Source organism: Eretmochelys imbricata, chromosome 12 (genome assembly GCF_965152235.1).
Source record: "Eretmochelys imbricata isolate rEreImb1 chromosome 12, rEreImb1.hap1, whole genome shotgun sequence".
Lineage (NCBI taxonomy): Eukaryota > Metazoa > Chordata > Testudines > Cheloniidae > Eretmochelys > Eretmochelys imbricata.
This window is the reverse complement of record NC_135583.1, coordinates 25,224,939-25,246,496: the sequence shown is the minus strand read 5'-3', so window position 1 is coordinate 25,246,496 and position 21,558 is coordinate 25,224,939. Positions and strand designations below refer to the sequence as shown.

The following is a 21,558-nucleotide window of genomic DNA, read 5'->3' as shown; positions in this document are numbered from 1 at the left end:
GAATTTTGTCTTGTAGAGTATGGAAATACTCTCATATGGGGAGTAGTAGATTTCCCAGGACAAGAAGGATCACCTGGAGAGGGGGAAAAGATGGCTGTAAGGCAAGCCCTTCTTAAGGAGAAAATTCCAGGGCATTTTGGTATCTAGATCTAATGAGTTCTGGGAGTCCAGGATGTGCCTTGACATCTAGGCCTTTTTAATATCAACTGATGACTGCCCAGCAATATTAAAAAATATATAACAGCTCACCAGCAGCATTTAACCAAATCAAAAGCAATGGAAAAGCTTCTTTGTAGCAGACACCACATCTGGAAACACCTTCATCCTCCCCAACCAGTCAAAAAGAAAGCTTTTGCAGCATGACAAGGTGATCATCAAGTTTTGCTTATTCCAGATAAGGGAAAGTGGAGAGAGTTATAGTAGCAACTAGAAGCTCCATTATGCTAGCCACCATAGAAACAGGACAACAATCTAGCTTGAGGAAGAGATGCACCAGGTCAGTGAAACACCATTAGGCTGCCTGCACAGGAACTCCTCACTTAACGTTGTAGTTATGTTCCTGAAAAATTTGACTTTAAGCAAAACGATGTTAAGCGAATCCAATTTCCTCATAAGACTTAATGTAAATAAGGGGGTTAAGTTCCCGGGAAATTTTTTTCCTCTGACAAAAGATTTTATAGACACACACACAAACTCTATCAGTTTTAAACAAACAATTTAATACTGGTACAAAGTGATGACTGTGAAGCTTGGTTGAGGTGGAGGAGTCAGAGGGTGGTATATTTCCCAGGGAACGCCTTACTGCTAAAATAATGAACTAGCAATTGGCTGAGCCCTCAGGGCTTAACTCTCACACTCTACAGGGCAGCAGGAAAGGAGGGAGGGCAGACAGAGACACACACCCTGTGTGTGTTTGAGAGATAGAGATGCACACTTCCCCTTTAAGGATGAAGAGTGGGGTCAGAAGTACGCTGCCTTGTTGATTAGATCAGCAAGCTCAGACTCCACAGCAGCCTAAGGCAGCAGCTCTCTCCATTCACTGCTCTATGGAAGATGGGGTAAGCAGGGTGCAGGTGCAGGAGGGGGACACCCTGACATTAGCCCCCCTTTTCTTGCCCTCCTCCACACACAGCAAGCAGGAGGCTCAGGGAGCAGCTTCAAGGCAGAGGGCAGGAGCAGCACAGGGCAGTGAGGGGAGGGACAGCTGAACTGCCAGCAGTTGATAAAGTTCCCTGTGCAGCAGCTGCTGCATAGGGAACTTAGGGGGGCTGCCAGCCACCCTGGTTCCAGCCACCCACCACCTAGCTGCATCAGGCTGCTCTTCCTGCAAGTAGTGGACAAAGCAGGCAGCTGACAAACCACATTAGGAGGGAGCATTGCACAACTTTAAAAAGCCTGTTCCCTAATTGATCAGCAAGGTAACAATGAAACAATATTAACCAGGACAACCTCAAGTGAGGAGTTCCTGTATCATTGCTACATTTTCAGAAACCTGTGCACCAACTGTAGCTCACCACCTGCCTAATTCTTATCAATTGGCAGTAGTCATAGAATCAGAGAATATCAGGGTTGAAGGGACCTCAGGCAGTCATGTAGTCCAACCCCCTGCTAAGGAGTCTTAAAGAAGGACATGAACTGACAAGTTAGAGGCTCTATACATTTGATTCTGGGGAATGTGTCATTTATAAGGAGCAGCATGGTAGAAAAATATAGATCTGCCCTGAAAAGTCAATAATATTCTGTTGTGTGGTGCGCCTAGCAAACAGATTTACACACACCCCCCTTCTACATCCACAAACTCACCCTGGTTCTGACATTGACTGTTTCTTTCATACAGCATCCATAATAAAAAATTCTACAGCTTGAATTATTTTCTACATCTGTGCAACACCATTGTGTTCAGTTTATTAATCTGATGCTAATGGAGTTATACAGGTAACCTGAGGGGCCCAGAAGGCCCTGATTTACTTTGGAAAGAAAGAGAGAGGGGAAGGCCCAGAGTAGCACAGTTTATCTGAAAAGATGGAGCCACTCATGCAGAGAATGATGGTCTTGCAGCCATGTGGACAGCCTGAACAGGGAGTGGGTTAACAGAAGCTGGTCTGGGGAAGCACTGAATCTCTAGCTGGCAGTGACTGGGCCCCCAAGTGGAAGCAGCCACAGCAGGGTAAGCTTCCCTTCTTTCGCACATGTTCTTCCTGTTGCTTGCTTAAAAGAACAAACAGTAAAAACAAGACTTTTCTTATTTGTTCTTTTGTTTTTCCTCTCCTTAGTATTGCCTTTGTTTGTCTACATTGTCTCTTTGCTTGAAAAGGAAGAAAGCAGAAAACAGGATTAGAGGGAACAGAGGAGCCTGAGGTAGTTGCTGCTACCCTGCTTCCATCATGAAAAGGGAAGAACGCAGTTCTTCTGTACATCTGCTTGGGAAAACAGATTAATAATCGGTTTCTCCTACTCCAGTCTTCCTAGAACTAGAAAGAATTTTCAAAAAGACTGATTTTATTGAACTGTTTATTCTGGCTTAGAATAAAAACCTTACTTTCATGTAGCAAAGTACACTGAAGGTATGCCATGCTGCTAGTTACTGGGGGTACAAAACACCCCAATTAGTAACCCAAACAAGGGGGGGAAAAGACGCATCAACTCAGACCTTCACAGCATGTATCATTGGTATTATTTACAATTTCTCTTGTTTAAATAAGCCTGGGACACCTCATACAGTATACATGGTTATTGCAACAGTACAGCACTTGCCTTTATGTTCAAAAACCTCAGAAGTTGTTCAGGATCATGATTTGTGGTTCCCAAAAAGGCATTGTTGTTAACATGCAAAAAACATTACTAAACAATATTATCTAACTTCTACGGCTGCCAATACTGGACCTTAATAAGGAAACCAATTACAAAATACTTCCTTGTAGTGCTATACAAAAAGATATAAAATTAAGATAAGATTCTATCAACCACTTTTAAATATTCCAATTTTCCAACAGTGCAGTTTTCCACATCTTTACCACCACTGAACATTTTGAGGATAAAGTTAACAAAAATCAGCAAATCAGATAAAATTTTTTTAATCTTTGGATCCCTTTATTCCTGTGGCCTTTATATACATATACAAACGCAAATTACCAGATTCCTTTTTCAATTATAACTTAAACATATCAAAAAGTTGTAACTAGTAATTTAGAATTGAGGAAAAAAAAAATCCATACCAAGTCATTTGTGAATTCACTGGTTTAACAACCAGAATTTTTAATGTCTCCAAGCTAGAGTCTATCAAAATGCAAACAACTTCAAACACTAAGAATTCTCTTTAAATTGATTATGTCTACTGGTATTACAACAAAGTTAACATTTCAAGAATTGACACATGGAGGCATATTTTTATCCCAAGCATTTTAGAAGGAGCATATTAACTCCCATGCCTGGTCCATTTTTTAAAAAGTGAGTATTACCACAAAGTAAAATTAATTGCAAGTTCTGACATGTGACAAAATATTTTATTTTTGTTCTTATTTGAAAAATCTTCTTAATTTGGTCAAATCCTGTGATATGCCAGACATTACAAAATGAAGTTCTTGCAAGAAAGAAGAGTATTCAGCTTTGTATAATGGAAGAACATTTTCAAATCTTCATTTATAATCCAAATATAAAAATCAAGCAAATTTAAAGCCTGAAAAGCTACGAAGAAAACAAACTAACTCAGTGTTCTTTAGCATATCAACTTTTGCAATAAACATAGTATGTTTGCGGACTTAAAAATGTTTATTCTTTAAAAAATTAGTTGCTTTTTATACAGCTATACAAAGTTTGTAATGTTTCTTTGGCAATGGGATATAATGGAATTTTACAACTATATAAAAAGTTTCCTTTGCCTAAGAAACAATATTTACTGTGTGTACATATTTGTCTGACAAAGCAAGTTTTCTACTGTCCAGCACCCTAGTTGACAAAGTACAACTATCTCAAAAGGGATATTACAGGATTTCCAAAAAACAACCTTCAGTGGATCAAAACACTCACAGTATCGACGGCCTTCTGCATACAATTGTCCTTGTAACTTGCGGCAATTATTAAATACAGTTTAGTAATAAGAAAAATCCTTTCAGTGATGAAAAAATACTTAAATTCCATCGAAGTACTGCTTTATAGCTAACTATACATAAGAAATTACTTACCGTTCTATCTCAAATATATTTAATGCTCCTTGTTTTCAAAGATGGCCATTTTTCAAAAAGTAACTGCATTAACCCCCTTTGAAATTAAATAGTTAAATCCCAGTGCTGGTGACAAGTATACAGCAAATTAACTTCATTCTTTGCAAACTAATTCTCTTGACCATGAAGATCTAGAAGTTCACCTGGTTCCAGCTTTCTTGTAGACTATGCAGAAACTTTGTTGTCTTTCTAGAAGAGATGTTAGAATGTTATATTTTGTTCAAACATATTTGTAGTCAAACTAGTTTGAGAATATGGAAAATGATTAATTGATTTTAGATGGCCACACGCACAAAAAAGACATCACAGTATTTTTCCCAAAGGCTATTAACAGAACCACAGAAAAACTGCTTTTTATAATTAATTTAACTGCTATTCATTGCACCCCTCATAGTCTGGCACACTTAAAGGACGCTCGTCATCCAGGCTTGGAAACACTTCTGGCATTATAGATTATGTAAAAATGCCAACTTTCCAGCCAGCCTAGTTGCTGTATTATGCACCCACTTCTGCTCAAGCCTCAGATGCTGCCTCACTCCATGTCAATGCTACTGGCTACTGACTGGATAAAGCATGCTCAGATCCCACAGGAGCTCAGAACTACAGGACTAACCCCTAGCAGTTTGTGAAGAATGACTGACAGAGTCAGGAAGTTGTGCCAATGCAAGAAAATTCAGGATTCCATAATGAATATTTCAGAAAAATATCATGAAAATTTCTAAGTAACAACTGCCTACCCCCTCTCCCCTTCCCAGCGAACTATCACAAGAACATGTATTCAATCTGGGCCAGGATTTTAACATAGACTTACTTCTATCTATTTTTGTTTACTTGATGTATGCCACTCAGTGTGGATAATAAACGGTCACATTCATATTTTTTCTGGTCTGACTAACTTTCTGGTTCTAGAGCAGTGATGCAACATTTGGGAAAATGTGAAGTGGTTTTCACTGAAATAGTGACATTATAAAAGTTTCAATATTGGAATCAATGGAGCTATGACGACTTATCCCAGCAAAGGATCTGGCCAATTATGGATTTAAACCCTCCCCCCCCCCCCCTTTTTTTTTTTTTTTAAAAAGTGCCAAATCTATCTGAAGTGTCCCTTTAACCAAATGCATCACTTGTCAGTTGCTGCTTTAGGGATGTCAACCTGCTCTGCCCTTCCTAGAAGGCAACAGAAATCAGAGGAGATATGATCTCAATCACAACTCCAAAGAATACATCATATAACTTTTCGAGGTGGTTGTTTTGGAGTGTATATATTTTGGGGAAGGACTATTTCTCACTTAACTCAGTGGCTCAGCCCATCCTGAACACAAACTATTTCAGTTGGACAACTATGGTCTCATCTCTTATTCTTAGGGGGACTTCAAGCTTTCTTAATGTTATATTTATATAATTAAGACACTGAACTTAAGACAGTAAGGAAGTATGGATAAATTTGAGCTATTTTTGCAGTTTCAACAGTGGATGACATGGGAAATTCCTTTCTTCCAAGTTCTTCCTATCCCTGTGCAGCCTTCCATGGCACAGTTTTTATAATGTCAAAAAGTGAAAATAATCATCTTCATCAGATCTTGCATAAGAGCAATTTGTAAGCACATTAGAAACTGTTTTGGCCATAGTCTTAATTCTCAGTTTGAGTCTTTAGAGCTAAAATGAGACTTCTGCAGAGGGCCAACTCAAGGCATCTGCATCTCTAAGCTCAACTAACATCCTACTCTGAGGGTTTAAGTGCGATTTAACAAGTGCATAGGACTTGTTCTGACCCCTCTGTATGGGAGTGAATTTAATCCCTAAAGAACAATTGTTTTTGTGGAAGACTGCAGAAGGAACTTGAGTATGAAATGCCTGAGCAGGATGAGAGCTTAAAGCGGCTTACTGCTGTTTTAGAAAATTATGTTTCTTCATCAAAGAAAATATCAGAACTATGGAAATTTTAAAGCTTTTAATATTTTGTTTACTGTGAAAGATTTAAAAATGGGTGATGAATCCTGCAGTAAAGGAGTTTAAGCTACAAAAAAAGAGTTCAACCCTCCTCTTCAAATCCTTGTATTTTCAGAATACTGCTTAATAAATGCCTCCATTCCAACTGCCTTTCCTGACTGTACAATCCCAAAGGGCACTTGATCAGGTCCTAAGTTTTTATTGATGGTGTAATTAAGAAAATAAAAACCCTTCAAATTTCACTAAACAAAAAGTACTCTATTAATACAAGTATATTATTATTACCCTATATTCAAAGTCAGCAAACTCCCTGCCTCCACGACCACCTCTGAATCCACCACGAAATCCTCGAGGAGCGCCGAAACCACCTCTTCCACCTCCACGTCCTCTGCCACCACGGAAACCAATTCCTCCTCTACCGCGGTAGCCGCCACGACCACGATTTGAACGCAGTGGTATTCCGAAAGTCTCCGCATTTAACCTCCTTTCTTCAGCCCAGGTTGGCCTCCTTTCTCTAGCATGTACAAAGTGATATGAGCTCTTTAAAATGTGTCTAAATTTTCACTTTGAAACAGCCTACAGTGAGAGAGCCTGTCCAGAAGCACCTAAGTCACCACAAAAGGCACTACAATGAAACACTTCGCTTATCTATCATATTTAAGTTTTACTTGATGTGATACCTATTTGTAGTATCTGAATGCCTGGCACAATAATCCTTTTAGTATAATCATAGAATCATAGAATATCACGGCTGGAAGGGACCTCAAGAGGTCATCTAGTCCAACCCCCTGCTCAAAGCAGGACCAATCCCCAGTTAAATCATCCCAGCCAGGGCTTTGTCAAGCCTGACCTTAAAAACTTCTAAGGAAGGAGATTCTACCACCTCCCTAGGTAACACATTCCAGTGTTTCACCACCCTCCTAGTGAAAAAGTTTTTCCTAATAGCCAACCTAAACCTCCCCCACTGCAACTTGAGACCATTACTCCTTGTCCTGTCCTCTTCTACCACTGAGAATAGTCTAGAACCATCCTCTCTGGAACCACCTCTCAGGTAGCTGAAAGCAGCTATCAAATCCCCCCTCATTCTTCTCTTCTGCAGACTAAACAATCCCAGTTCCCTCAGCCTCTCCTCATAAGTCATGTGTTCCAGACCCCTAATCATTTCTGTTGCCCTTCACTGGACTCTCTCCAATTTTTCCACATCCTTCTTGTAGTGTGGAATGTTTTACTGTAGCTAGATACTGTAATATTGCACTGAGAATTTCACTTTAAGAGAATGCTGCCGTGTGTACTCTACATTCTGCACAATTACAAAGGCTCTGTGTTGATTCAAACAGGAAGTTGAGAAAATTAGTACCACCAGGAAACTTGAAATTAGGCCTTAGTTTTCTGTTTTCTCTATCTGATGGCACTGAAACAGCACTGAACCTCCAACCAGTGCAAAGAAGTTGTAGAAATCCAAATTGTTGCCTTCCTGCTATCAGTGCATCACTGGGGAAGCACTGATTCAACTCTCAAAAAGTGCATCAATCCATCAAAGGACCTGTGTTTTATTCTGCATATTTTTATACTGGGAAATTGCAAGTGGGACTTGAACTTCGGTTGCTTTCCAACCATAGTCATAAACTTCATTTTTAAACTATAAACAAATTAATGCTGATGCACTATATTATGGAATAGACATGCACTGAGGAGAATAATTGGCTTCCCATTGCAGGGCATACCTATTGTCATCACAAGAGATGTTATCAAAAAAGGATTTGGTTTTGTCATAGTAGCAGTTGGGTCCAAGTGGATCTTCTTCATCAGCATTCCCTTCACTGTTTTGAGTGTCAACACCTGAGTCACCTTTATCTTCCCCATTTACAGGCTTCTCTGGTTTCTCAAGTTTATCTTCTAGAAAAATAAAAATAATCAGAATTCTTCCATTCTAATAAGATTACACAAAAAAGGCCCAAACTAACTTGTGACAAAATCTAACCCCATAATAAAAGAACGAATTTTTTAAAATACAAAAAATCCTAAAGCCTAAACATAAAAAGTGCAACTGTTTAAAAAAAATTTGACTTTCATATGGTTCCCACGTGAAAGAACATATATAGCAATTAGTTATGACACTCATAATTTAGAGGGAAAACTTCTGGAAGACCTAATACATGGGAATAACCATGAGGTAACACCATGGAGAGAAGGTCAGTATCCAATTGTAAATAGTCACAAGGTGTTGCCATCTATTAACTAGACCTTCTAAATTAGGATTTGTGTTGTTGCTGTCCAGTGGACTGAGGTCCCCTTGATTTTTTGCAGATTAAATAAGGTGGTATTAGTAGGTGAGATATGAAAATCATTTTATAGTTCTGGATAAAATATATTATACTTGTGTGGAAGTGTGAATTTATTAGATTAACAAGACTAAAGATCTGTATTATTTAATATACATGAACAGAACATATAATTAATGACAAATACATGAAAAAAAACAACAACTTTGCCTCTTCATCCGCTTTAAGTACTTTGATATACTATAGAGGACTCCACTGCAATGTTATAATGCATTGCTAAGTTAGCTGGTTCTGTAACAGTCCCCAAAAGTTAAATTATCTTGCTTGGATCTCAATGCCTTGCCAAAAAAGGGGAAAATAAAATGATACATTATCAAAACCTGAACATTTCTGCACATCGATGTTAAATATTTACAGTACTTCCCCTTAGCACTGTGTGTTAGTAACCTTTACTGGCCTACTGCCGTACATTGCACATACTTCCTCAAACAAACATGCAAAGCAGCATCTTTGTTCAAGACATATCTACCTAAGACAGAACACCACCAGTAAAAGGGCAGTGAAGAAACCCTCTCTACATAAAAAGAAAAAGGAGTACTTGTGGCACCTTCGAGACTAACCAATTTATTTGAGCATAAGCTTTTGTGAGCTACAGCTCACTTCATTGGATGAAGTGAGCTGTAGCTCACGAAAGCTTATGCTCAAATAAATTGGTTAGTCTCGAAGGTGCCACAAGTACTCCTTTTTCTTTCTGCGAATACAGACTAACACGGCTGCTACTCTGAAACCTCCCCACATAGAAATGGCTGCAAAAAATCTGATTTTTTAGCAGTCCCCACATTTTAAACTCTTGCACTACAGATCTCTAAAAACAGTTACTAACTTTTTCATAACTGTTCTTCTTTGAGATGTGTTGCACATGTCCATTCCACTCTAGGGGTGGGTGCATGCACCCCAAGCACAGTCGCCAGAAGTTTATTCCTCGGTAGTATCCGTTGGATTGACTCTGGTGCTCTCTAGGGCCCTGCCCTCATAGCCCCAGTATAAAGTGCCCAGCCAACCTGTACCCCTCAGTTCCTTCTTTCTGGCTAACTCCGAAGAGGGGTAGGAGGGCAGGTTGTGGAATGGCCATGTGCAACACATCTCAAAGAACAGTTACAGAAAGATTTTTTTCTTCAAGTGATTGCATAGACATGTCCTTTCCACTGTAGATGGCTCCCAAGCAGTAACACAGGTGGTTAGGTCGGACTGTAAAACAGTTCAGCTGGAACTGGCATCAACCCTGGCCTGTTGAGTAATGGCACAGTGAGCGGAAAAATGTATGCACTGACAACCAAGTCGCTCCTCTGGAGATGTCCTACATAGGGACCCAGGCCAGAAACGCCGCTGATGAAGCTTGTGCCCTCGTGGAATGGGCAGTCAGGATAGCTGGCAGTGGAACACCTGTCTGTTAGTAACGTGCGAATGCATGATGTGATCCAGGGGGAGATCCTCTGAGCTGAGATGGGGGGTGTGGGTGGGTGTCTTTCATCCTATCAGCTATTGCTATGAAGAGTTGAGTTGAGTGAATGGATGATGTGAGACCATGCTGAGCTGAGGTGGGACAGGCGGTCTGAAAACAAAGGGGAGACAGGATCCAGCAATACAGGAACTGGTATAATGCCTTCTGGCGTCCCATGAAGAGGACTGTTTCGAACCCCTGGAATATCTGGGTGGAAGTGATAAAAAACGTGCTGCCCAATGGGACAGGTGTCCTTCTTTTAGAGGCCACCAAGAAGGAGCATCTCAAATGGGGCCCTGGCATTGGGGGGTGGGGGGAGAGAATGCCCATGGGTCCAAAAAAGGTCACTACATAGGCAAAGGCCTATGACCACTGGGCCAAGCAGTCAGTGGCACCCCTGTGGCTGGGTCCATGGTAGGGCCAGGAGACTGGAAGGATTATGGGGGTGACTCCTTGGGCAAGAGGAGTACAATTCAACCTCTGACTCCAAGGATGAGCCTTCCTTTGTGGACTATGGAGGTGCAGTTCCCACCGGTGCTGGAGATCGGTTCTGGGGCAGGGAAGCTTGCACCGGAACTAGCAAGGACAGTTTCCCTCTGGATGGTATTGCGGGGCCTGAAATCGGATGGCAGCTAGGGGCTACCCGCTCCCTCCTGCCCACTGGCACTGACTCTCATACTAGTACCAGTAGGTTTCTGGCTGTGGCAAATGTCTCAGGAATGGGTGGCACTGCAATTGTACTGGCGCTGCTCTCCCTCCAGTGTCAACAGCTCATCTGGGACCAGATTCAACGGTGCCTGTGTACAGGCTGGAGTCAATGGTGCTGCCTGCAAAACTGAGGCAGAGGAGTGGTCCAACCTAGGTTGCACTCTGCTCTCCATGTCTAGCCTTCTTCTGAGGTGGGGAATGTTCCCTCTCAACCAGGAATGGCGAGCAGTGCTGAGATTTCTGCTCAGCGGGAGGAGGGCTCCGCACCGACATTGAGATACTCGGTGCAGCTTGGACGAAGGACTGAGCACCACTTCCCTCAAGAGGAATGTTAGCCTGCCTCCCAGTCCTTCTTTGTCTGAAGCTTAAAATCACAGCAGATGTGACAGCAATCTCTGTGAGCCTCACCCAAACACTTTCACCAACTAGAATGCAGGTCACTCAAAGACAAAGCCCTGCTGCAGGAGGCATAGGGCTTGAAGCCCAGGCACGCCTTAGTACTGGGAGCAGATGAAACTCAGTTGATAGTTAGATAATCTAGTTAACACTTCTCCTTCAGCGATTTACACTCTAAAAGTTCAGAAAAAACCCAAAGGAAAAAGTCCACTGAGAATAGCTTGCTGTAGCAAGGAGAGCAGTTCCAGAGACCATCAGGGGCAGTAAGAAGGAACTAAGGGGGCACCGGTTGGCCAGGTCCTTTATACTGGCACTGTGAGCGCAAAGCACATGAGGGTGTCAGAATCAACCCGACTGATACCACTGAGGGGAAAAAAAAACAAAAAACAAAAACCTTCCAGGTGCTGTGCTCGGGGTGCAAACCAAGAGTGGCAAAAGCTTCCTAAAACTGTGGGGGGGCCACCGGCACCCAAACTGTGGCCTGTCCCCCAAAGCCCAGCGTTGCCACTTGCCCCTGTGCCGCTCCTTCTTGCCCTGTCCACCCACCCCCATCACTTGGACTTACAACCAGGTAAAAAGAGGGCTATGCCCTCTCACTTTTAAAACTGGTGGGGCCATGGCCTCCCTGTTCCAGCGCCCCTAGCGTGCACACACCCCTACAGTGGAATGGACAAGTGCAATCACTCAAAGAACTACTACTCCTCTGGCTGCTTCTACAGGAGGAGAAAGGCAGAGAACAACAAATGGATATACTGGCAGAGAAAAATAAGACCACGCACATCCTCCTCTCCAGTGAAAATATTTGCCCCAAATTCTCATTTTGGTATCCCACTTGACTTTCATGTACTGAATTAATGGACTATTGACTGACTTAAAAAATTGGTTAGGGAGTGAAACACATTTAAAAAATTCCAGAGTTGGGAGTATAATCTATTGATTTTTTGCCCCATATCTCCACCATCTTTCCAGAGCTCAAACATTTACTACCTTTTCCTATTAGGAAAGACTGTGCATAAACAGGGTTTCTAGAAAAGACACCTGCTACAGTTAAGGATATTCTGTACTTCAGAATTGAAAACAAAATTCTTTAAAAAACCCAGCCTAAAATACTGAGCCAAATACTGTTTAGAAGTCTTTTGAGCCATTAATACATAAAGAAGCAAATCTGCTAGTTTTTTTCCATGGTATCTATTTTCCATCAGTTTTTAGAAAGCAAAGGTTTACTATGATATGGTCTTTAAAGAAATTTTCCCAAAAGAGCCTTTGCTTTATTTAGCCACACAATCGGTTTCTTATTTTCCCATACTGAAATCTAGAACAGAAGCGAGTTTACCTTTTAATTTAAGTTTATTATGAAATTCTCTATCAATTTCCTCCTTGTTGAATTGTGCATTTGCACTTTCAAAGTCAAAGTCCTTTTCAAACTTCATTGGGCCATCCCGCCTAATACCAAATCGTCCTCTTCCACCACGGTGACCACCACGGCCTCTTCGTGTTGATGGTCCACCTGGAGCTGTGAGAATTTAGGATTTGAAGGGATTCACAACTTTAAGAATGCCCAATATGACAGGTCTGTGTCTCATGCACCAACTTTCTGCATCTCTTGTATCAGAGAGCACCTTACAATCTTAAATTCACCTATAACAAATACTACAATAGAACAGAAGTTAGGCCTTCCATGAGGATGTTCGATCACTTTGATTAAGCAAAGATTTAAGTCAGGAAAAACTCAGTGAAAAAATACTGTTTTGAATCTAAAGATGTTTGCAGCATTTTATTCTTTGACGACTTCTATAATAAATGATCAGGGCTTCGCATTTCATACCTTCTGTATTTATCATCTAGTTACTAATATTTGCTTTACAACAACAGTATTCAAATCAGTGCTTAATGCACTGCCGTCAGGGCGGATGTTTCCTTTACGCATCATTTTTGCTCCTGGTATCCCATTTCAACACTAACTGTCGCCATCCACAAATAAATGACATCAGTTCCCTTAAACTCTGTACCACAGTGAAAGTTTGCATGGTTTTAAGCATTATGCATTATAACTAGAGAAAAAAAGTTTCCCCATCATTTTCCTAAAATATAAAGTGAACAGTTACGAGTTTTGCAGGTTTTGTGTGCGTGCACTAAAGCCTTAAAATTAACATCTGATGAAACAAAGGTAAGGTTTTTCTCAAAACAGATTTAATTTACCAATTTGTCGCTTGTTTTCATTTCTGAGTTGCTCATTTTCTGATCTTGAAACCTTGTGTGCTTCAGCTACAGATGGAAAATAATGCAGACGAGCAAGTCATATCTTTTTATCATTCTTCTGTACACAGCTATGTTGTGTAGAATTTCAAAATCCGATAGGTGATAAAGCTTAACAGAAATATTATAACAACAATTCCCCCACACTAATGATGGAAATATGTTTTTTAATTTAAGAAAAATTAAACAAGCTACGATCACTAGAATTCACTGGGTAAAAGAGATGAGATTTCAGACCTGGATTGGCACATCAACTACCATTATGCAGTATGAACAAAAAACCCTAAAAACCTCACTTAAAAGGAATGCATAAACCATACAAAGGAGAAAGCACAAGACAGGTAAAAGGAATATGTCTAAAGTTCTACCTCGTCTGTGCTCCTGATTCTCTAAAGATTTTTGACTACCAGATGCGAAAGGTCTGGCTGGTACAGGACTCCTTCTCCCAACAGGTGCTGGAGCAGGTAAATGGGCTGAAGCTGTTTGTACTGCTTGTTCCATGGTTGGGCTCTTTCTCAAATGGTCTGTCTGAGGACTTGAACGACCTAAAATGTAACCAGGGAGATTTCTTATCTACAAAATTTTATTTGTGGATCTCAAGTCAACCAATCTAGACTGAAGGGGTTATCTGCCTTACCAGTCAAGACAGCTGTGTCCAAAGAGGAAATAAATATTTCTGCACCCTCAGATCCACTAATCCAGACTGAAGAGATATATAGCAATTCCCCTTCCCCCAGTCTAAAAGAAAAAAAATGGGTAGGACAATTAATTCCTACCAACCCAGCCATGAGTGTTCTAGCTATGGAATGGAATTTTCTGATGTTTGGGAGGTAGGAAGCACTACAAATACTGTTCCTTCTTCCTTTCTGTGAAGAGTAGAAGGTAACTGTCCCCCCAATGGCAGAGCTGTACAAATAATTAATTTAGTGTATTGCTGTGTGAATGTTCCACAAATTAACAAACAGCAATGGCTAGTGCCAGCTATAATGCAGACAGATATGCTGTGTAAGCTTCTTCACAGAGTTCTGTTCATATACTTCAATCCTGATTTGCAACACACCTGCTACTGCAGCCATAGGCATCTCCTGAATAGAGACACCCAGCCATGCACTAAACTGCACAATAGCATGAGTGTTGTTGACAAATTTCTGCTGGAAAAAGGAAAAACAAACAAACCTCACTTGTGATTCAGATTCCAAGAGATTAAAGAGAGTGAACCAACGCACTGCCCCCTTTCCTCACTTTTTTAAAATTAAGCCACAACCTAGACCTGGGATCTGAAACAAGGAATGAATGCCAAATAGGTGCCAAGTCTTGCCGATGCCTGACTGGAAGGTTTAGGCAGGTAAGGCCTTCAACCCAAGACTACATCTTACATGCTAGTTCTAAAGACCATACAATTTTAAATCTATCCATAGAAAAACCCCAATAGTTAAGTTTGAATGTTCAACACACTTTCCCAGTTATTGCAACATCATTTCCACTAATATAACAACTTTGGTAATCGATTCTATTATGGACCCTGAAAAGAAGGATCTGTTAGTCTCTTATCACAAAGTTTACCTAAACCTTGACAGAAAATAAACCTATTAACAAAGTTAAATATTTTTTCATCTTTTAATAACTGGAGGATCGAAGGGAAACAAAATGAAGACCAGTATTTTTTTTTTTTTAAAGAAAAAAAAAAGTCTGCTGTTCAGTTTTTCCTCACCACCCTAATGCCATTAATAAAGGCTATTTTCAGGAGTCTTTACTCCTGAACTTTTTGTTTTTTAAGTATACCATAGAGATTTGGCCAGGCAACTTACATTACTGCTGGATTCAATGGCTTAACCCCCACATGCCACTTTAAAAAGCAGATGTTGTAAGGAGTGTTTTAAGCAAGACATGAAAAGTAATTCTATTCTACTACATGCTTATAAGGCCTCAGCAGGAATACTGTATCTGGTTCTGGGTACCACATTTCAGGAAAGATGTGGACAAATTGGAGAGGAACAAAAACAATTAAAGGTCTAAAAAACAGGACTTACGAGGCAAGATTGAAAAAAAAAAATAGGTTTGTTCAGTCTGGAAAAGGGAAGATGGGGAGCAGAGGAGGAAGAGAGAACAGTTTTCAAATACATAAAAGGCTGTTACAAGGAGAAGGGTGAAAAACTGTTCTCATTAACCTCTGAGATTAGGACAAGAAGCAATAAGCTTAACTTGCAGCAAGGGTGGTTTAGGTTTGGACATTAGGAAAAACTTCCAGTCAGGGTAGCTAAGTACTGGAACAAACTGCCTACGGAGGCTGTGGTACCTTCTTCATTGGAGGTTTTTAAGAACAGGTTAGACAAACACTATCAGAAATGGTTTAGTTATTACTTAGTCCTGCCTTGGGTGCAGGGGACAGGACTAGATGACCAACCGAGGTCCTTCCCAGTCCTACACTTCTATGATTCTGTGTTTGGAATGTGGTAATGATACTGACAATAGAACTGAATAGCTCCAAGGATATTAAGAAAAGCATAACAAGGAATAAAGGCTTCACAACAGGGTCAAACAGAATTTTAGAAGTCCCTCAGCCCATATGCATTGGAGAAGTTAATGTTTATCATGCTATCTATGAAATTAATCAAGGAATTCCCCAAAAACAATTACAAAATTTCATGTTAACTACATCCAATGTTTATTTTAACAATCTGAACTAAGCAGTTTAACTTTTTTTGTAGAAGAAACTCTCTGGGTGATGACCAATGCTATAAGTACTGCATAACTACATGCAATACAGCAAGTTAAGGAACAAAGAGAACACCCTTTTCTTGCTTGCCTTGGCCAGAGACACTTTGTTATGGAATATATTTTAGCTGTTGTGATTCATAAACAATTACATATTCATTCATTCCATTTTAACTGGGGCAGATGACAATAACTGGGCTTATAACTGTTTAGTAAGAAAGATCAGTTAGTCACTCAAGAACTTACCTTGAGATAGCTGTGTTTTTAGTGATCTTGCATCTGTTGCAAAGACAGAACCAACTGCACTGCTTTGGGATAAGCTAGCACTAGCTGAAGTTTCTGTTCCAAAAGATGTCAAGGAACCCCCTGCTTTGAAGAAAATAAGAGAGCTGTAAAGATTTAAAATTGGTTTCAATTATTCTGTTTTGTGGGTATCATGTCTTTTTTTTTAATTAGGACAAGTCACTTAGTCGTTAGTGCTTTGTTAATCATCCTAGAATACTACTGAAATAGACAGAAATTGCACTTTTAAAAAACCTCTTCAACAGGTAACTGCATGACTTCATGTAATGCAACGTGCCCTGTAAATCTGCACTGCTTTGGAGAGCTAACAAGGTTAAGATTTAGTAACAAATTGCAATGGACATCTCATCATGCTTAGGTAGCTTAAGGAATCCTACTGACATACAAATTATGATGCTGGGACAGTAAGCATCAGTGACAGAAGCTTGACAGATAATGAAATACTTTTTCTGATAATCTGTGTTGTAATTCAACATTTCCATCTCGCTGATGGACTACAGTCTAGTCTAATGGATAGTAGTTCTTAAACATCCCTGAGTTCTTAAACGTCACAACCTTTCTGCAACTGTCTCCCTTTTATAAAAGGGCACACTATAAGCTAGTGCAAGAAAGGCTGAAGCACAATTTTACCTTGAGAAGTGACTACAGGTAAAATATTCAAATGCATAAGAGACTGCAGAGCCTACGTCCCATTTTCAAAAATGAAACGGTATGTTCTCATACATAGGGAGATAATGTAATAAGCAGTTATGCTTCTTTAATGATAAACTTATCCTTTTTACTCCTATTCATCCTGTGGAGTAACAGCAACTAAGGGGGAAAGCTGGATTCTGCTTTTTCTTCTACATTAAAAAATGTTATTTACTAAATTCTAAACGGATGCATCTGTTAAAACCTATGGAAAGCAGTGGGGTTGCAAAGGTGTAACTGAGGAGTTAAATTTGCCTGCTAAACCTTTTTCTTACTGGTAATAATGGTTAAGAGGACACTTTAATCTCAGACCACAGGCTAAGTTTGTAGACCAGCAAGTAGCACCCAGAGGTCATTTTTACTCAGACTAAGCACATTGATATGGAAGTTATTGGCACACAAACAGATGCCACAATACCATTTTACAGCTACTATAAAGTCCAGTTCTATTTTTAAATGTGTTCATGGTGCTTTTTTTAAAAAAAAAGCATCAAAAATAATCTTTACACATTTAATTTGTTGTCTTCCCACTCAGTGGTAAACTGTATTGGCACAAAACCCCTTTAGGAGAGAATTTTGATTGCCATACATTTTATAATGTGAGATACAAGGCCATGGCCAGTTTCCTAGTGCATGTTTCATAAGGGTGCTTTTTCAAATACACATGAAAAACATGTTATGGGTATTAAATAACACAAGTCTGATTAGAAAAGCCCCAAAATTATTTCTTGTACACAAGAATTAGATAAACTTTTTTTTTTTAAAATAAATAAAGCATGTACTATTAAGAGGTAACAGAAAGATGTACCCTTATACTCTTCTCCCACTTAGTTCTGGGCATGGCAGTTTTCACACTGAGGATTCTATGGGCTACCAGAAGCGTATTTTTCTATCCCACTAAGTTAGATATACCCTATGTTACAAAACAGTTTGCTCACACCCAAATGTAGCAAGACATCTAACATCACCCACAAAATACATTCCTGGTCATTAACAAGGTATGTCTCTTCATATTAGTTTCTTTCAGTAATCAAAATCAAATTCTGTAGATGAAAAAACGTAAGTATGCAAACTATGTTAAGTTCTGCTTTTGTTGTACACAGACCTCGTGTTTCTAGCCACCATTGCACGTCACACTGTCAGCCCTGTAAATTGCAGCGGCACTTGCATCCACAGCAGTACAACTACACTGGTTGCTAAAATCCCAGCATACACAAGGCCTTTCTCATTTCTTTTCTCAAAAATGAGGGCAGATTTTAGGATCCATTGAGACCCAGGCACTCAACTTGTAAAGATGAACTGCAAAGGATTTTACAAAAATTGTTCTTGTGCCCCTTTTGCTTCTTTATAACATATGAAGCAGCCATAGAAGGAGTGCTTCTTTAAAGTTTATGTTTATATAGAGAGAGCATTTGCAGTCATCAGCTGTGATCTTCCCTAGTTTTACTAGAGGGCATTGGTAGGGGAGGGAGTTTCTCTCTGAGGATGTGCACTACTGGCTCTAACACCTTAAACGAAAGGGTTAGCTAAAAGGTCTGGGGGATACTTCAATCACAAACATTATACACTAGTCATCATTTCTATACATCTTCTGCATCTTAATTCTACAGGAAAATACAAAATATTAAAAAATAAAAACATACCAACTCCAACAGCACCAAACTGCTGCCCCACTAATGGACTTGGACTAAACTGACTGTATGCTGGCATCCTGCCGAAAGGACCATAGGATCCCACAGATTGGAATGAAGAAGTGGAAGAAGATCCTAGTGAAGACTGAAGAAAAATATTTATATAATACAGGGAATACAATACACTTTTGCAAGGCAAGGAGAAAATGTAGGACTAAACTGCTCACCACTGGACAGATACAAAGTCACTAAATTGTATATTAAAGTTTATAAAAATGTGAAACCTTATCATTTATAAAAGGAATACACATTGTTTAATATAGACCTTTCAAACTGACAGAAATTGGAAACAGTAAAGAAAGCCTCAAAATACTGAAGTACCTGGATTATTCCATGTTAGAATTATTCCACAAGTAAGAATAAGTACATAGGCAAGACCTCCACGAATATGCATACAATTTGGGGCATTCTCACACATTTTACAGTGTTGCCAACTCGAGATTTCACCACAGAATTCATAATATTTGGTGTTTTCTTAAAGCCTTAGTTTCTGGACTTATGTGATTACAAAAGAAAGAATCTCAGTTTTCCTTAAAAAAGTTTTCAAGGTTGATTAAGTGTCTGTCTACACTGCAATAAATAACCCATGGCACAGAGTCTCAGAGCCCCCTGGTCACTTGACTCAGACTCACACTGCAGGACTAAAACAATTGCAGTGTAGACATTTGGGCCGGGGCTCCAGCTGAGGCCCAAATGTCTACAGTGCTATTTTATAGCCCTACAGCCTGAGCCCAAATCAATTGACCCAGTCCAGCTGCATCTATGCCATGGGTCTTTTATCACAATGCAGACACACCCAAAAACTCAGAAACTAGAAAGCAAACAAAACACCCAAAATGCATTATTATTATTACTTTTTTTTTTTAAGTCTTGTGATCTTTTAGTGTCCAACTCATATTTTTTAATGTCTGGCACTGGCAATATTGTAATTTCATAGCTTCTGAATAAGTTTGTCAGAAACACTTGGGCTAAGTTTAGTGGCAAGAGCTTTATTTGAGAATTGTGCCTTCTGGGCTAGTATGTGAACATTAAAATTGTGTCATTCAATATAAGGAGAATTAACCAAGTCCCTTTTAATTCCCCACCCTCTCTGTCTACTATCAGAATGGCAATTCTAGAACATCCTAGCAACTATTAAGACATATAGCATGCACATATAGCTTTGCCTGTGAGGAGAGATTTGAGACACCAAGGGTGGTTGGCTCTCCCAAACCACATGGAGACTACAAGATTGTGTGTGCATCAGGAGAGGTGTGAAGTCAACTGGAGACGCACTGTTTTCCCTTCAAAGAATGACTACTTCCTTTTAAAATAGCTTCCCTTTAGCATGGAGACTTTTTTGATCTAGAACAAAATCAATATTATTTAATATACTTGCAGGACACAGAAATTTGAACATGCAAGCCAAGATTCTTAGAAGTGACTAGTGATTTTGGGTGCTGCTGTTTGTGTGTCCACCTTGACAGACCTTAAGGAGCCTGATTTTCAGAAAGTACTGAGCACCACCCTCAAAAGTCAGACAGTTAAGAAGTTACACACCCAAAAATTATTATTCACTTTTGCAAATCTTGGCCAGAGTGTCTAAAACACTGTTCTGTAGAGCAAACTTTCAGTTATTGTTTCCAAAGCATTAATTGCCACAATCATGGAAAGCAAATCTGGTTCCAAAAGAACAATTCTACAACTTTAGAATGCCCAGATCTTGGCACTGTGTGGTTCACAACACAATGCAGTGTGAACAGTTTTATTCTTCAACATGTTTCTGGCAGATAACTGGACAGTATTAAATTACATCCTTGGATTGCAACAAACATATCTAAATCTTACTTGAACAATAGCAGGGTCCTGGGGCAGAGAACACTGTGGCTTTGGTGGCTCACAAACAGTAAGGTCTTTAATATCACTACCACGGAATATAATATACTCAAAGACTTCATCGCGAGGTGGTATAGGACGATCTGTTGGTCTATCTTCTGTACCAAAGGAACGCACTGCAGGAGGGAAGGGGGAGGAAAGAAAAAATCAGGTCAAGAGTTATGTTGTTTCAGATACCACAGTTCTATGAGATATTTATACATCCGTTCTGACAGAGCCAAAGGGAAAATTTGTATCACTGATTTTCACCTCCCGATAGACACCAAACACGCAAAACAGAGAAAATACTATTTAATATTCACTAGGGGCACCGTTTGTTGCCAACACACCAAAACACCTTACAACTAATACAAGAAAAAAATTGTTTATGACTTGTAAAAAACCCACTAGTTAAATTTAAAGATAGAAAGCTTCTTTGCCCTGTTCCACTTAGAGGTGAGTCATCATCTTTACCATCATTTGTTAACTGGAATAAGTTTTATTAGTTCTGGCATTAGCTACAGAAGTGTTCAGAGTAATAATCAATATAAGCCACAAGTGATAAACCTACTTTTGTCAGTCTAAGCTGTACGATAAATTGCTACTACAAAAGGTTCCTTTTTTTTTTTTTAAAAGGAGAAGCTTGCTGAAAAATAGGTGATCTAGACTGACCAGTCCTTGAAAGTAAATACCCACCACTAAAACAAACATTTTTATGCGGATATGCAACTAGGTGAGACATCCTATGGAAGTGGCCCTGTTCTGAGAGACCTGAATTACCTTCTGGCAGTGGCATATGTTGATTTCTAGATTAACAGAATAGCAAATTAAATTATGCCCCTAGTACTTCATTTAAGGATCACAAGGATAAACAAGACTGACCTAAAGTGACAAAGACAAGAATATTTTTCAATGAGAAAATCTCATTTCACACATAAATGATAAGCTCTGTAAAAAGGATGTGAAAAATAAGAGTCCAGAATAGATGTAAT

The 21,558-nt window shown here is 39.6% G+C and overlaps 1 protein-coding gene across 5 annotated transcripts in view; it reads right to left on the bottom strand.

Annotated features, from left to right (window-relative positions):
• Positions 1–3,070: 3,070 nt before the first annotated feature.
• Positions 3,071–21,558, bottom strand: part of LSM14A (LSM14A mRNA processing body assembly factor) — a 32,718-nt gene continuing 14,230 nt past the window's right edge. Inside the window, exons 2-10 of one of the 5 annotated variants that reach the window (XM_077830666.1) lie at positions 20,540–20,703; positions 18,665–18,797; positions 16,275–16,394; positions 13,682–13,858; positions 13,257–13,322; positions 12,391–12,570; positions 7,895–8,063; positions 6,456–6,684; positions 3,071–4,409 (exon numbers count right to left, since the gene is read on the bottom strand). In XM_077830666.1, coding sequence (XP_077686792.1) covers positions 4,386–4,409; positions 6,456–6,684; positions 7,895–8,063; positions 12,391–12,570; positions 13,257–13,322; positions 13,682–13,858; positions 16,275–16,394; positions 18,665–18,797; positions 20,540–20,703 — 1,262 coding nt within the window. In that variant the 3' untranslated portion in view covers positions 3,071–4,385. Of the gene's footprint in view, positions 4,410–6,455; positions 6,685–7,894; positions 8,067–12,390; positions 12,571–13,256; positions 13,323–13,681; positions 13,859–16,274; positions 16,398–18,664; positions 18,798–20,539; positions 20,704–21,558 lie in introns of all 5 variants that reach the window. The other 4 variants (XM_077830665.1, XM_077830664.1, XM_077830662.1 and 1 more) reach the window with 4 other exon arrangements.